The sequence below is a fragment of the Paralichthys olivaceus genome, chromosome 8 (assembly GCF_024713975.1).
Source record: "Paralichthys olivaceus isolate ysfri-2021 chromosome 8, ASM2471397v2, whole genome shotgun sequence".
Classification (NCBI taxonomy): domain Eukaryota; kingdom Metazoa; phylum Chordata; class Actinopteri; order Pleuronectiformes; family Paralichthyidae; genus Paralichthys; species Paralichthys olivaceus.
The window spans coordinates 834,103-851,095 of record NC_091100.1 but is presented as its reverse complement, the minus strand read 5'-3'; the positions used below and the strand labels follow the sequence as shown (position 1 = coordinate 851,095).

General features: G+C 44.0%; 2 protein-coding genes across 7 annotated transcripts in view; both read left to right on the top strand.

Annotated features, from left to right (window-relative positions):
* The first annotated feature begins 62 nt into the window (after positions 1-62).
* Positions 63-10,133, top strand: tpcn3 (two pore segment channel 3). 3 transcript variants are annotated; one of them, XM_069529483.1, is made up of 19 exons: positions 63-522; positions 1,777-1,859; positions 2,700-2,814; positions 3,013-3,141; positions 4,377-4,493; positions 4,739-4,857; positions 5,334-5,435; positions 5,672-5,798; positions 6,078-6,285; positions 6,360-6,504; positions 6,614-6,799; positions 7,181-7,245; positions 7,349-7,436; positions 7,582-7,651; positions 7,982-8,198; positions 8,339-8,429; positions 8,639-8,752; positions 9,129-9,244; positions 9,906-10,133. In XM_069529483.1, the coding sequence occupies exons 1-19, from the start codon at positions 436-438 to the stop codon at positions 10,031-10,033; spliced, it is 2,307 nt and encodes a 768-aa protein (XP_069385584.1). In that variant the 5' UTR covers positions 63-435; the 3' UTR covers positions 10,034-10,133. The 3 variants fall into 3 exon arrangements, with proteins under 3 accessions (XP_069385584.1, XP_069385586.1, XP_069385587.1); XM_069529485.1 differs by having other exon boundaries at positions 276-522; positions 2,700-2,810; XM_069529486.1 differs by lacking the exons at positions 63-522; positions 1,777-1,859; positions 2,700-2,814; positions 3,013-3,141 and adding an exon at positions 3,828-3,913.
* A 393-nt stretch (positions 10,134-10,526) lies between these two features.
* Positions 10,527-16,993, top strand: part of ttbk1a (tau tubulin kinase 1a) — a 34,087-nt gene continuing 27,620 nt past the window's right edge. Inside the window, exons 1-2 of one of the 4 annotated variants that reach the window (XM_069530230.1) lie at positions 12,440-13,051; positions 14,781-14,861. In XM_069530230.1, the coding sequence (XP_069386331.1) occupies positions 14,859-14,861 (3 nt within the window). In that variant the 5' untranslated portion in view covers positions 12,440-13,051; positions 14,781-14,858. Of the gene's footprint in view, positions 10,669-12,439; positions 13,052-14,780; positions 14,862-16,993 lie in introns of those variants that run through there. The other 3 variants (XM_069530232.1, XM_069530233.1, XM_069530231.1) reach the window with 3 other exon arrangements.

Sequence of the window (16,993 nt, the reverse complement as noted above, 5' to 3'; positions counted from 1 at the left end):
TGAGAAAATCAGAAATGTGAGAAACGATAGTGACTTGAGGCTGTGTCATGTCCTGTGGTCAGTGAAGGCATCACGGAGCTGTGTTGTGTCCTGTGGTCAGTGAAGGCATCACGGAGCTGTGTTGTGTCCTGTGGTCAGTGAAGGCATCACGGAGCTGTGTTGTGTCCTGTGGTCAGTGAAGGCATCACGGAGCAGAGAGGAGCTGGGTCTTTAACGATGGTCGATCTGTTCTGACTTCTTCAAACCTGCAGCTCACACACACACAAACAAACACACACACGCAAACAAACACACACACAAACAAACACACACACACACACAAACACACAAACACACACACACGCAAACAAACACACACACACACACACTCACACTCTGTGGACCGTTCGGAAACTTCTTCACAGGAAGTTTTGTTCTGTTGGAACTTTTGTCTTCATGATGTCGGAGGAAGAGAAAAGTGAAAACATTCCGGAGTCTGAAGGAAGAAGAGAAGAAATAAAGAGCAGAGGGAAAACCAAAGAGGTGAGAGAGAGAGAGAGCGTGTGTGAGAGAGAGAGGGGGAGAGTGTGAGGGAGAGAGAGAGTGTGTGAGGGAGAGAGAGAGAGGGGGAGAGTGTGAGGGAGAGAGAGAGTGTGTGAGGGAGAGAGAGAGAGGGGGAGAGGGAGAGAGAGAGAGGGAGAGTGTGTAAGGGGAGAGAGTGTGTGTGTGTGAGGGAGAGAGAGAGGGAGAGTGTGTAAGGGGAGAGAGTGTGTGTGTGTGTGAGGGAGAGAAAGAGTGTGTCAGAGAGAGAGAGAGAGTGTGAGGGAGAGTGTGAGGGAGAGAGAGAGTGTGTGTGAGAGAGATAGGGAGAGTGTGTAAGGGGAGAGAGTGTGTGTGTGAGGGAGAGAGAGGGGGAGTGTGTGAGGGGAGAGAGTGTGTGTGAGGGAGAGTGTGTGTGTGATGTTTGTTTCACATGACATCTGTAAACTGATGGACTCTTGTCCCGTTTTCACTCATAAAACAATTTAACAGGGACACACACACACTCTCTCTCTCTCTCTCTCTCTCTCTCTCTCACACACACACACACACACACACACACACACATATTGAACTGTAAACATGTTTTTTCACTCTTTTCATCTCATCTGAGTTTGAAGGGTTCCTCAGACCAGGGGTGAAGGGTTCCTCAGACCGGGTGTGAAGGGTTCCTCAGACCAGGGGTGAAGGGTTCCTCAGACCAGGGGTGAAGGGTTCCTCAGACGGGGTGTGAAGGGTTCCTCAGACCGGGTGTGAAGGGTTCCTCAGACCAGGGGTGAAGGGTTCCTCAGACCAGGGGTGAAGGGTTCCTCAGACGGGGTGTGAAGGGTTCCTCAGACCGGGTGTGAAGGGTTCCTCAGACCAGGGGTGAAGGGTTCCTCAGACGGGGTGTGAAGGGTTCCTCAGACCAGGTGTGAAGGGTTCCTCAGACCAGGGGTGAAGGGTTCCTCAGACCAGGTGTGAAGGGTTCCTCAGACCGGGTGTGAAGGGTTCCTCAGACCGGGTGTGAAGGGTTCCTCAGACCGGGTGTGAAGGGTTCCTCAGACCAGGTGTGAAGGGTTCCTCAGACGGGGTGTGAAGGGTTCCTCAGACGGGGTGTGAAGGGTTCCTCAGACCGGGTGTGAAGGGTTCCTCAGACCGGGGGTGAAGGGTTCCTCAGACCGGGGGTGAGGGGTTCCTCAGACCGGGTGTGAATCCCTCCTGGGCTCATGTATCTTCTGCCCTGATTCAATCACATCATCTTCTTCTGTGTTTCAGGATTTCGACCTGGCTTCCATCTACGTGTCGGACGCTCAGTACAACAGAAACATCTGTTTGGACGCGTCGCCTCAGGCTGTGAAGTGAGACGTTCACACTCATGTGTTCATTCTCTCCTGGTGATGTTTTCATTCATTAACCTGGAGACGACCACTTTCGTGCATCATGGTTCCTTATTTCCGTCAGAGCAGTCGGAGAGTGTGTTTTTAAAATCACCAGCTGATCTCGTTTGGAGTCGAACCGGTGATGAACGTGTCTGATTAAAAAACCGACGGATGATATATTCAACGTGAAATTCCCCAGTTACCACAGACTGTAAATAAAGATGGACGACGGGACAGCTCCTGAAAGTGAAGCCAAATCATCTCTACTGCCCCTGGTGGCTGGCTGAGGTACAGGTTATAAACCTCCTCCATGTTTGCAGCCGGGACATGGACCAAACTAAAAAATCAAAGTGGACGTTTGTCAAAGATGTTTCTGTCGTTTCAGGTCGTTCTTATCTCACTGATGTTTGTTCAAGTGTTTCCGATCACTTTTGATTTTAATACGTTATTTGAGTCATCATGATTGACAGCTGAAACTGACTCAGGATTGGTCGCGCACATGAATGGGCGGGAGCTCGATACCACGGCTCCACTCGACGATACTGAACAGACTGACTGCAAATGATGTCATCACCACAAGACGGCAGTGTTTGTAGTGGAGATAATTTGGCTTCATTTCTGGAGGAAGTGGAAACGAGTCGTCTTTATTTACAGTTTATTAGAGCAACGTATGTTTCTCAGTTAATAATAATAAAACAATAAATGTTTCCTTTATTATTTGAGTTCTTAGAGAAACAAACACATATTGATATAAAGACAGATTTGATGTGTGTGTGTGTGTGTGTGTGTGTGTGTGTGTGTGTGTGTGTGTGTCTTCAGACTGTATCTTCTCTACAACCACTGGTTTCTGAAGGTTCTGCTCTACTTCTTCATCCTGGTGGATCTGTCTCTGGCCGCCTTCGAGGAGCCGGCCGTCTTCTCTCTGCCCATGTGGGTAAGATGGCCGCCTGGTTTCATGACAGTGATGTGTGTTCAGTGAAAACTACTGTCACGTCCACAATCCTGACGTTTACTGGAGGTGGTTCTGCTTCCACATGCTAGTTGACATGCTAACAACAGAAACCTTCACACGTGACCTTTAATAAAAATCAAACCAGATGTGTGGACACGTGTTTATTGTTTATGTTTTCAGGCCACCATGTTGGTGGAGCTGCTCTGTTTGCTGGTCTTCACCGCTCGACTGGTTCACTACGCCAAGGTCATCCCTCGGGACAAGTTTTGGAAAGACGCCAAAAACATCTGCATCATTGTCGTGCTCATAGTAAGAGGAAACATCTGCATCATCAGGCAGTGGTTTGACCTAGTGGCCGCTCAGTGTACTGCAATGATGAAAACACGTTTGCTGAAAAAACACTGAACCAGAACCAGGATGCAACATGTGTGTATGTACCTTTAAGAGCGGGTGAGGCGTTTGCATCTCGTCCATGATGTCATCGTTTTTTTAAGACATGTGACTGATGAAAGACCTGCAGGAAAGGTGAATTATGGGAAATGTAGTTCATTTGTTAGCCCTCTTATCCTTGATTTTTCTGTGACTTGTTGTTGCATAAATAATTCACCTGTTCATTGGTAAAATTACAAACTGCAGGAAATGTGCTGGAGCTGTGAGGACACCTGTTCTCTTCTCCTGCTGCAATGTACGGTCAAGTGCCTCCTGTTGAATTGTGGGTGGATGTGTCTCAGGACTGCTATAGACGGGTCCCATGGAAACATGCGTGTTTGCATTGACATGTTTGGACTCATGGATGAGGTTATTTCCTGAGACGGAGCTCCTGGTTTATTTTGAGTGAAAACTGAAGTTGCAGTGCTGAGCAGAGTTCCTGTCTCTGATCTGCAGAGTCAGAATGTGCTGAGAACACTTTCTGCCTGTTGTTGTGAAACAACCTTTAGCCGCAGATGTTGCCTCGTCAGCGACTTTAAAGCAGAAAGTCTTTTCCTGGTGCCTCAGTGACTCCGAGGCTCCCGATCACTTCAGGGTTCATGAAGTCGTATGAATTCCTGTTTCTACAAACGCTGACTCTTCATGACAATAGGTGAACGCTGTAGTTTCCTGCAGTCTGTGAACGTGTTTTCTTTCACTTCATCTTCCTTCATGGGATCAGGAATATTTCTTCCATGTATTTCAGTTATTTTTATCGTCATGTCAGTGTCGATGTTTTTTGGGGATAACTCTTTTTATCTGCATAAACATAAAACGTTCAAAGGCTGAGAGTTAGAGGGCGCTGTTCTTCAAATGTGTCGACACCCCCCCAGCACATCCAGTGCTTTACGATCTATATGAGACTCGACACTAAAGACTGAGACTTAAACTCCTTTGGAAAATGTTTACTGACGTTATAAAGTGAGAAGTAGAGTCATTTTCTCATAGACTTCTATAGAAACTACCAGTGGAGTCGCCCCCTGCTGGTCAGTACACAGAAGACAGGACAGCTTCTACGTCCACTTTCATGCCGCAAGCGTGATTCCATTTGGTTTTTTGGTTTGATTCTGTTCCAGCTCACTCTTGTCGATATGATCATCTACGGAGCGCTGAAAGCTGCAGACTGTTACGCCCTCCGCTGGTCCAGAGTCCTGCGTCCGCTCCTATTGGTCAACATCACGGAGGGACGGCAGGTAACAGCCTCAGTCGTGGGCTCGGTCTCACTTCTGCTCGTATACGATACAAATATTATATTAGTTTGTGTGGATGTAGTTTCATTAATGTTGTCACAGAAATGAAGTTTTACGATGTTCACGCTCTGAGGTTGAGGACGTTAATTTAAGAGCACGTTTATCTTTTATACATATCACATGGTACTTCCTGTCTGACATTTGTTTGTTGGTGCGTGTGTGTGTTTGTGTGTTTGTTCATGTGTCAGCTCCGCAGGGCGTTCAGAAGCATCCGGAACGCTCTGCCTCAGATTTTCTACGTCTTCCTGCTCTTCATGTTCAGCGTCCTCATCTTCTCCCTCATGGCCCTGAAGCTTCTGGGTAAACGGTGAGTCATCAACATCTCGTCTGTTTCATTATTAAACAACCGTTGTGTACGTGAGACAGTTTCTTCACCTCAATGAAACACGCAGTTATGAAAAGTGTCTTAGTTTCATATGGACTCAACAGAAAATATGTGCCAACTCATCACTGAGAGATTCAATATCATAAAAACAGATATAAAACTTGTGTAAAATCCTTTGACTCACAACAGGAAGTTTGACTTTGGTTTTATTCAGTTAATTTTGTTCAGATTTATGTTTCAATATATTCAAATTATACATATTTAATTGGTGAATGTCTCATTTGTATATTTGAATATCACATTTCAGAAAAAACTAAAATAAAGGTTCTTATCAACTTTTTGAAGCTTGATGGTGAAATCAGTTTGTTGAACTTTGTGAGGCTGATTTATAAATCTCACGTTGTTGGAGTCGAATGATTTTACAGCTGACGGATGTGACATGTGTGTTTTCTCTTCAGAGGTCTGAAGACCATTGACGGATCTCCGTACTTCACCAACTACCTGGAGATCGTCTTTGACCTGTACGTCCTCGTCACCACGGCCAACAGCCCCGACGTCATGTAAGACGCTTCTGAAACCTCTCGTCAGTGTGTCGTCACCGATCTGTTTCTTTTTATTGCTGGCAGCTTCAATTTCCCTCAAAATTGAAATAGAATTTAACGTTTAAAGCAGAATTCCAGAATATGAGCTTTGTATTTATCAACATTTCGTCCTCGGTGAGCTCGTGGCCAAACTCTGCGTCATGTAGCCACGATTTCTGATGCTACCTTTTTTGTTTTCTGCTTCTCGTTGGCAGGATGCCGGCGTACAACTCCAGCTTCGTCTTCGCCATCTTCTTCATCATCTACATCCTCATCAACACCTACATATTCATGTCCGTCTTCTTGGCCGTCGTCTACAACAACTACAAAAAATACCTGAAGGTGCTAACATGGTTTCAGTCCCACTCAAAGACACAAAACACACTTTCACAGTGGCCTCAGAACCAGGTTTTATCCAAAGCTAACGACACATTATCAACCCTAGAAGCTAAGGAAGCCAAATCAGAGCTGGTTTTATGAAGATTTATCCACGAGAGCAACACGATATTTGCTGATTGATAACTTGATAACTCGAAGGCTGTGTAATCTATGACTGTCACTCTTCTTCTTCAAATAAACACAGTTGCAGGTTTATCACCCCAACATGTCCTTGTCCAACAGGAGGAGGTGCGGCAGCTGGTCAGGGCCAAAAGGCACAAGATGGTGCGAGCGTTTGCCGTCCTGCAGGAGCCAAGGGGGGAGGGGGTTGAACCGGTGGTGACCCAGGCCGACTGGAACCAAGTGGTACGACTGGTCCAGCCCGATATCAGCAACGCCCACAGAGAGCTGCTGTGGAGCGTCTCCGACAACAAGAACCAGGGGTTCATCGGTGGGTCACGCACACAAACAGTTTCTCTCCTCCTTCAACTACTCGTACTAACTCTATGGTTGATTGATTGACAGGTAAAGTGGCGTTCGTCCAGCTGGCCGACCTCCTGAACATCGAGGTGATCACGCTCAAGTCGAGACCGCACCCACTTCACCGTTTGTGCCCCGCCCTCTACCTGTCAGGGCCCAGCCGCCTACTTTGCAGATTGATCCAACACAGGTGAGGGGGCGGGGTTAACGGTTAAATGTTGACGAGACGTGACCTCAGAAACAACATGGAGGAAGTTACAGACACACTAGACCTCTGCTCTGTGTGTTCCTGCTCGTAGGGCCTTTGTGATCATGTACGACCTCATCATCCTGGTGAACGCCGTCTTCATCGGGCTGGACGAGGAGAATCCCCTGATCGCCAACTCAGAGTGGGTCTTTCTGGCTCTCTACCTGCTGGAGATCCTCCTGAAGCTCTACGTGTTCGAGCCCAGAGCGTTCTTCTCCAGGCACAACTTCTGGAACTGGTGAGGACACGATGTTCTTCACCTAATGTCACATTTACCATCGAAATAGGATTCCACAGAATCTTTGTCCCAAATAACCAAAGGATTCTGACGTCAGTTCAGAATTTTGACCCCTTATTACGACACCTGAATTTGATTGGACAATGACGGTCCAATCACGAAGCCAGTCCAGAGGGCAGGTGGTTCTGTGGCCTTGACCTCTGCCACAGGCCCTGAACGGTCGAGTCGATGGTCTAGATGGACAAACGGAGTCGTTTGTATGTCCTGGTGCTCGGACAGAGACGCAGTTTGTGCTCAGAGACGTTACAACAAATAAATCATCTAATCTCATAAAGACAATTTCAACTTTACATTTTCTAAGTTAGTTTTTTTCATTTCCAGGTTCGACACCATCATCGTTGTGTCTGCTCTCACCGCCACGATCGTCAACTCCGCTATGAAGTCATGTGAGTGCTGTTTGTAAACTGAACATCGTTGAGTTCTAGAGAAACGCGTTTCCTCTTTACTTCCTCTTTGTCTTTTGACATCTTTATTCCCGTCCTGTTGTAGCTGGAGGTTACACCAGTCGTCAGATCCTGGACATCGTCTTCATCCTGCGAGTCCTCAGGCTGATCCGGGTGGTGGACAGCATCAAAAGGTTTGACCTCGGACAGATTCAGTTATTTATACCATCAGGAAATAGAACTGTAGAACAGTAGATGAAGGTTTGTTTGATGATTGTTGTTTGTTCACGGCTGAATTTGTTGCTTCACTAACGATGACAACCGTCGTCTCTGTTATAGGTTTCGTACGATCATCAACACCCTGATCAGGATTGGACCAGCAATCCTCACGTTTGGACAACTCATCCTCGTAGGTCAACAGCAGAAAAATAAAACGTATTGCTATGCACCTAAAATTAAAATTTCCCTCAGGAAACAGGAAGTAACAATGTTTTTATAGCCGAGTCTTTGCTATGCTAGCAGCTCTGTGACGCTGTTCTTAGACTTGAGCTAAATGCTAACATGCTGATGTTTAGTAAATGTAATGTTTACTATGTTCACCATCTTAGTGTAGCGTTAGTTAGCATGCTAATGGTACATTTAATACAAATTCAAATTATGACCCGATGATGGCGCTAAATGAAAACTACAGGTATAACAGTTTATCCACTGGGGATCATGAGCGGTGATGCATCCACAGGTGGTGTACTACATCTTTGCCATGGTGGGGATGGAGCTGTTCAAAGACAAGGTGAAGTTTTACGAGGACCCCAACGACCCGGAGAAGTTCTACTGTGGAAACAGTCGACTGAGAGGAACGGCCTTCGCTCACCTCAACTACTGCAAAAACAACTTCAACAACGTGGTGTCGTCCTTCATCCTGCTGGTGGAGCTGACGGTGGTCAACCAGTGGCACGATATCCTAACACACACACACACACACACACACACACACACACACGATGGAAGTCTCGGTTGTTTCTCTGTTTCGTCTCTTCACGTCTTTGCTGATTCACTCTCATGTGTCGAACTGTGCGATTCCTTAACGTGACTCCACTGCTCAGCAGCGGCTTCGCCATCGTCACCCACATGTCGGCCAGGATCTTCTTCGTCCTCTTCCACATCTTGGTCGTCATCGTCATCATCAAGTAAGACGAATGTGATCCCCTCGTTCTCATCAGATACTAACCGATACTTGAAACTATTTTTAATTTTGTCACTAAACACAAATATGGACTTAAGGAAAATGTATTTTTTGAATTTGAATGTAATAGATCCACGATTAAACCACCTACAGAGGGCGCTGCTGCTTCTGAAAACCAGAATAATCTCGACCCGCGACTGTTTTTTCTTTCAGCATCTTTGTGGCGTTTGTCCTCGAAGCGTTCTTCGTAGAATACTCGCTGGAGAAGAGCGACCTGCAGACGTCTCTGGAGAAGAAGATCTCGGAGCTGGAGCTGGCTGTGGAGCAGTACGTTACCATGACAACCATGGACACAAAACTATAAACACTGATCTTCACACGTTTATTAACTAAAACACAGCGACTGATGATTGTTTCAGAACAAAACTAAAAAAACATTTTGTCCTTTTAAAGAGCCTCAGCTGTTGAGTCTAAATAATGTCAAAATAATTGTCCCAGGTTTTGTCCTTTTCTGTTTCGCAAATAATAATTTAAAAATGTGACTCAATATTTAAAATCAGTTCAGTCCAGGAACATTGACTTGTTTCATGTGCCCTGCGTGTCGTCTGGAAGGTAACAGCTCTGACAGTTTTTAGAACATGATGTTTTCACAGTTGGATGTTAACTGTGCTGTTGTGCGTGTCCATGATGTTTTGTTGCTCAGGGAGAAGCTGCAGGAAAACCTGGTGAACGCCATGGAAACAATTGACAACGACCTGGGAACCGACCAATCAGCGACATCGAACAAACCGACCCTGATGTTTAAAATTGCTTCAAAAAGTAAGAAACACTGAGCTGAAGGCGTCGGGTCACCTGTGGAGAAAAGACGAGATCAATTTAAACAATTCGAGAATATTTGTTACACTTTTATTTTGAAAAGTGTTTCGTTGATATAAGAAAAAAAACTCCTTTACGAGTTACCATCACTCAAACATTCATGGTTGTCCTTCCTTTGATCCTTTGATTGACACTCTTCTAAATATGATGTCTCCTTCATCTTTGGTATAATGACACCTCGGTGGAGAGTTAGCGCCGCCTACTGCTCCTCCATCACTGAATCAGTTCCTAAAGCTCAAGTTCAACTATTTGTGGAGATTCTTATTTGTCTTTAGCCAATTTTTTGAAAATTTGGTGAAAATTTCCAAAACATTTTGCTGAAAACTGCAGCGTGAAGCAAAATATGAACATGACAGTTTTATAAAATGAAACTCCAGGTTATTATTTTATCGCGCTGTGCAGCTTTCAGTTTTTTTTCTTTCTTGTTTTCAAATCATCGTATCTAAAAATGTTACTTTTGTGAAAATTTAGTTTAAAATGAAATATTTCAACATTCGAATAATTCGAAATCTCACAATAACATGTCACAGTGACGTGAAATAACTCAGTGAGTCTGTCGATCACAATATTGATCACATCACTGACTCTTTCTTCCGTGTGGCAGGATATCGGACGGTGGACGCCTTGTTGCAGCGGATGTTTGAGGCCGATCTCGACCCAGAAGACTTTGCTGAGAATGACGACGCTCAGAGCGACGGGAACTTTGCGAACCCGTTGTTCAGCTCTGTGTAAACATGAAGGGAACATTTATTTTTATATTTCTGTCGTGTACTTCTCTGAAGAGACACAAATGAAACCTGTATTTTTCACATAAAGACTATTTACACTTAAAGTTTATTCCTTTGTTTTATGTTCATGTCCCTGTTCACTAAATTCAAAAATGTAAAAAATTAGTTTTCATAGAACAGAAACTTCAGAATGAACAAAGAACCAATTTAAACATCTTTAAAAATATATTTTAGTAAAAGTATGTTCTTAAAAAACTAAAGTTTAAAAAAAAGGTTTTTAGAGTCTCTAGAGTCTTTGAATCAACTTACTGTAGTTTACCATCAAAGAAACAACCTCATGATAGAGAGGAAATACAACACACACACACACACACACACACACACACACACACACAAATATAAAAACAACCTCCGTGTCTGCAGGGGGCGGTATGGAGCTGCAGCTGTAACATGGAAACACCGTGTGTGTGTGTGTGTGTGTGTGTGTGTGTGTGTGTGTGTGTGTGTGTGTGTGTGTGTGTGTGTGTGTGTGTGTGTGTGTGTGTGTGTGTGTGTGTGTGTGTGTGTGTGGTGCTGATGCTGTAAAGATGGAGAACAGGGAGGAACCTTCTCTGTCGCTCAGACGGAAACAACATTCAGGTAAGAAACAAACAAACAAGAGCTGCGTCACAAACACAGAGACAAAGACAATCAGCTGATCAACGAGCTGTGTGTGTGTGTGTGTGTGTGTGTGTGTGTGTGTGTGTGTGTGTGTGTGTGTGTTGGTTACAAAAACACAATCCAGCGGATTTCTTGTGTTAAGAAAATAAAAGCTCCAGCTGCTGCAGATGTTAGTGACAACAATGGAACAGAGGAGAACAATCACACAACACGAGGAGAACAATCACACAACATGAGGAGAACCGAGGAGAACAGAGGAGCAGGATGAGACGTTCAGGTGCAGCTCTGTGGGTGGGACCTGACACTGAACACAAGAAATGATGGAGTCACTGTCAAGGTAGAAATAATACACACAACATACAGTCAGTGTTTTCAGAATAAGAACATGTAAAATCCCATTTATTAAAAACGATCTCGATCCAGCAGGATTGAAAATACATAAATATAAGAAATGACATCCTAATATTGTACAATGTTCCACAATAGTCTATTCTACGGAGGTCAACGCACTGCAAATGAAGAAAACACACGCAAACAGAAAAAACACGCACAAGTTCAGAAAACGACTTCGTCAAAGTGACGACACACGTGCTGCGAAAAGCGACAGCGAACGTTTCCAGGGACACAAAGAAGTGATGAACCTGCTTCAGGGTTTCACTATTTGCTGCACGTTTCTGTGTTTGTGTTTGTGTTTGTGCGTCATCAAACTGATGAAGTTGTTTTATTAATTTCAACATGTTTTTTTTTTATTTGAACGTGTTTTTCTATTTGCATGTGTTGAGCTCTCTCGGCCTCCGTACTATTTCTTTATCCAGTAAAATGGATTATAGATCGTAGATAAATACTCAGGAGTTCATGTGTTAGTAAACACACACTGGACGCCCAGACACAGAAGAAGTCACAGATATTTTCTTTTCGGGAAAACATTGGATGTAAAGAAATCTTCTCAGCCCTGAGTTTGGTCTGAAGGTTTCCATTTAAAATCTCTCACCTGTTCATAAGGTGAGAAATCTGAGAAGCTCAGGCTGAGAAACACAAACACTTTATCTCTGCACTTCCTGCAATAATTTCATTTTTGGTTAATCTGACAATTAATTGTCGATCTGTCATTGTCGTATTCATTCCAATGAAAAGTAAAACAGATTTACAGTTTATGACAAATTTACGAGAAAGTACAAATAGTTTTAAGTTCAGTTCTCAGAGAAAATAATAGATTGTTCTGCTGCCTGTGGACGAATTCCTCAAAATCTTTTGACCAAAATACAAAAATGCACATAAACTGAAATGTGAATAATTATTAAATGTGGTGACGATGACATCATCACTGCAGTCTGACACCAGCGCTGTGTTTAGACATAAATATATTAAATTAAACTCATTATGTTAGTTTGATGCAGTAATACAGTTAATCTTTATTTATAAGTCACCAGAAAGTCAGAGGGTTTCACAAGCTGCTAATTAAAATATATCACATGAGAAACTTCAGATTCGAGATTAGAATTCAAAATCTACAACTTTGGACGTCGACCCGATGATTTATAACGAGTCTGATTTCTAAAATGAAACGAACCTCCATGTTTCCTCGTGTCTTCGTTGCTGCCTCGTCTTCTTTCTCTCTTCACAGAACTTTACTGATGTGCTGAATATCTGTGAGGACGATAATAAACTAGTACAATGTACATCAGTATTAAATACTTTTCACAGTATAATGAATCATACTAGTCAGGATGGAGCCAGAGATCATATAAAGAATTTTAATATAAATAAAGTATCAATATAAAGGGGATCGTCAGAGGACTTTTATTTTGAAGTGAGGGGCCGGATGTAGTGTCGGTGTGTCGGGGACTTGACTCAGCTGGAGTCAGAGCTGCAGTGCGGACAAACCGGAGCCGGAGAACCGGACCCGTCACACCGCCTCTCCGCAGCCTCAGCCGGGCCCTGGATCTGATTCTTCCCCGACTCCGAGTACTGGACCCGGTCCCGGAGGAGGAGGGACCGTGAGTCCGCATCATCATCGCCATCCTCCGCATCCTCCTCCTCCAGAGCAGCCGGAGGACCGGAGGAGGACCGGAGGAGGACCCGGACCTGGACCCAGCTCCTGGACCCGTGGAGCCGGACATGAGACCCGGGTTTCTGCCTCACTCTGGTCTCGGTGGTCCTGCAGCGGGTCTGGTCTGAGGCCGGACCCGGGTCTGGTTGATTCTGGGGAGACATCGATGGTTTAACCTGCGGGAGACTGAGGCCCGGACCCCGGACCCCCTCCTGTGGAACAGTGGGTTTTCTGGACCAGGACGTTTTGTGCCGGAATCAAATCCCAGATGAAGATTCCCAAAAGGCGGAAAAGGAGCGGACGGTGCGCCAGGTAGGCCAGACCCGGACCAGAGCCGGACCAGAGCCGGGCCAGATACACAGATCAGACAGTGTGTGTGTGCGTGCGTGCGTGCGTGTGTTTTCATTGTATTGATCCGGATCATAGACGGTTGATCAGAAACCTTTAAACCGGATCAGAGCCGGACTGTGTCACGATGTAAATCCGTGTTGACCCGGGTTAGTCCGGATTTATTGATCAGTAGGATGTGATGGTGCGCGTGCGCACAGAGGACCCATGACTGTGCACTGCAGAGAGGAGGGGGGGGGGGGGGGGGGGGGGGGGTATTCATTCATCTTTATATTTATTTATAGTTATTAATGTTTATATTTATTCATCTTTACATTTATATTATTTATATTTGTATTTATATTATTTATGTTTGTATTTATATTATTTATGTTTGTATTTATATTATTTATATTATATATAGATAATATGTATCTTTATATTTATATTAACATTTATTTTTATTTATGTATCTTTATATTTATTTATATTTATTCATCTCTTATTACGTTTCTTTGTTTTTGTAGAATTGTTTCTCACAAATCATTTGCTTGATTGAAGCCAACAACGTACAAGAAGTATAAACATGGTTTAATATACAGTATATTGAATTTAAATGTTTTTATTAGTTGTTTTATATATATATATATATATATTTATATATATAAATCTGTTCAGACTCTCAAATGAAAACTAGGAAACTGTTCCTGTGGTTCTTATTCTCCTTTTCCATGTGACGTCAGATCAGCTGCTCCTTCAGCTCAGTTTAAAGTTCAGTTCTCAACTTTGCTTCCACGTTTGATGCTGATGCTGAAGTCTGGAGGTTTTCAAGTGTAGAGCTACTTTACGTTTAGTTGTAAATGATCTAAACACGTCACTACAGAACTGAAAAGCCAGAAAACTTAATTATTAACTTATATGTTATTTCTCTTCTTCTGTCAGACAACGATGTTGGAAACCAGCTCGAACGTTTCAAACGCAGAATTCCCCCGTGGTTGTGTTTTAACGCTGGGTTCGACAGGGTCGCCATAACGACAACAGCCAATCACAGCGTCCTGCTCTGTATACACGACATGCTAATGTGCCATGCTAACTGTCCAAGCTAATGGGAAGTACAGGAGACGGTCATTCTGAAGTTTGATGTCACACTTGATCATATTTACAGTGATCTGATTGGCTGTTGCCTCCTTTGCCACTTGTTTACCACAATGCAATTCTGCAACACATGACGTCAACATGTTAAAAGTGAACGAGCAGCGTTTCTGTCAAAGAATCCAACGCGGTCTTTATATTCGTGGTCATCAGTGTTTTAAAAGACTAAATGTTTAAAGACTCGCTAGCACCCTCTTGAGGCTGAAATGATCAGTACACATTTAAAAACCAACAGAAATGTGAAGTTTGTCCTGTAGGTGGCATCAGTAGACCTCATCCTCTGGAGCGTGTTTTATTTTGTCGACTTGTTTCCCTCTGAAGTTCGTCCCCGTTGGTTTTGTCTCACCGTGTTTTTGGTGAATCTGGCGTCACGTGGAAAAGGAAAATAACCAAGTTCTGTAAAGTTAAATACGAATTTTTACTGTGTGAGGATCTGAAGGTGGTGTCCCTCCATGCTCCGCCCCCCGCTACCCTCCCCTGTGACATCACAGCCTGTGTGTGCAGGTGGGACGGCCACGATCCTGGTTAACTGTACCCTCTTACCCTCTGTTTTGGCTTGTAGGCTAACACAGGAACAGGAAGGGTTTTGTCCCGCTCAGGATTTGTTGTAAGCCGTCAGGTTTTCCGGGAGCTCAGAACTATGGTGAGCTCTGACTGACTTCCATCAGGTCAAAACTGGAATGATGCAAAAACCCGGCTTCTTGGCAGAGCACACACCCCCTCCCCCTCCCCCCCACTGCCCCTCCCCCTCCTCCCCCCGTAGTGAACAGAGTGGTAGAAGGGTAGGTGAAGAAGAGGAGGAGGAGGAGGAGGAGGAGAAGAAGAGCAGACTGAGGTTTGAAGGAAGAGAGTGTGAGGATGTTTCACTCTGCTGCTGAGACGCTTTAACGAGACGCTCGACTGCTGAGCCACAGAGTTTCTCTCATTTTATACCACACTGCTAATTATCTACCACGCATTCTAAATATCGTCCGACTGATTTATCGTTTGGACAATTAGTTTAATGTGTTTGCTGATATGAAAAGTTATTTTACAGAATAGACAATTCAGCAACGATGTGTATTTATGTTTATATTTAACCACAGTTTGATAACGACATCTTTGGAATCATTAAATATTATTTAAAGATATTTATCGACCAATATATAGAGTTTTATTTCGAACCTCAAACATTCAAGCTCTAATTCTAATTTGTTGTTATAATAATTGTGTGTACAGATACTAAACTACACTCTCTTTACTATAACACATGACGTAATGGAATGTACTAATCTAATAAATCTAAAGTACTAAGTTATACTGTGCGATTCTATAAACTATATATATTTTATATACAGTCCTATATTATATTTGACCTTTACTTCATTCTAATATATTATAACTGCTCAGTAACATTATATTGAAGTATTATTTTACAGTATTACAGCTGTGATTGGCCAGTAAAGCTCCATGTTACATGCTGTTGCAGTGTATTCTGGGAAACTGTGTGGCCCCGCCCTCTGCAGTGACAGGCGGCTCAGCAGCGTTGAGGCCTGCAGCAGGTTTCACTGCATCTCCAGTGTTACAGTGGCTCCGGCTGCTGGTGTGATGATGATGATGATGAAGAAGAAGAACGGAGCTGTATCACTGCAGCTGCAGAGAAGCCTCCTCCTGCTCCCTCCCAGTCGTCTGACTGGAAACAGTCGCGGACACTCTCCATGTTACCTGCAGTCCGCCTGAGCTCTGCATGCACTGATGACGTGACATTGCATGCAGAACAGCATGGATTGACATGCATTACTTTAATCTTAAAACTTCCCCCCCCCCCACGAATCCTCTGGAATCTGCCATCAGCAGAAATGTTGTCCGAGTAGAGAGGAAGAGGCTGAGTTCAGTTCAGGTCGAGAGCTTACACGCGACAACAGAGCGGCAGCGAGGGTGATGCTCACTGAGACTCAGGCCACCACCACTCATCCTTTTACAGTCGGAATAATCAGCTGCTCCACGATCGTATTATTTCACCAAAGTAATATTTCACCCACTTTCAACCAATACACACAGTTTAGTCAAAAACTGGTCCGATTACAAAACGAAGGAAAAAAGAGCAATTAAGCTCCATTCAAATAAAATCAGACCAAGACCACATTCAAACCACTGTTTTCCCCTGAGTTTGTCTTGTCAGGCAGGGCTCACTCCCAGGCTCCTTCGTCCCCAACGACAGCAAGTACTCGACTTGGGAGTGAACCCTACCTGCCAGTCCAGATTCAGGGCAGAACAATGACCCATGGTGTAACTTTGCTTCTCTTGTGACTAAATAACAAAACCAGTGATTTGTCACAACAGCACACAGGGTTCACTGTGAGTATCTTTGAAAAATGATGGATTCTTCTGCTGAAACGAGGCAAAATCATTTTCCAGGAATTGAAGTTTCTGAAAAACCCAAAATGAGGGGATGATTTAAAAATCACACGTCTGTGAAAAGAAATGATGCAGAAGTATCTTGGTTTCTCACAGTGTCCAGGTCCCAGCCCTCTTCAGAGCTGGTCATTCTTTATTCTTTTTTTTGGTTTTAAAGGAATCCTTTGACACTTTGGGAAACGTGATTTATGTCCGCACAGTGAACAAGAAGCTACAGAGCAGAACGTTTGTCAGAGAAACTGAAAATGGAGCGAAGTGAACGTTTTGTTCATTTGTCACTTTATATTTCTGCCACAGACGAACAAACTGGATTTATAACAGAATGAGGGTTTGTAGTGGTCGAGCGGACAGAGCCAGGCTCGCTGCCTCCACCCTTTT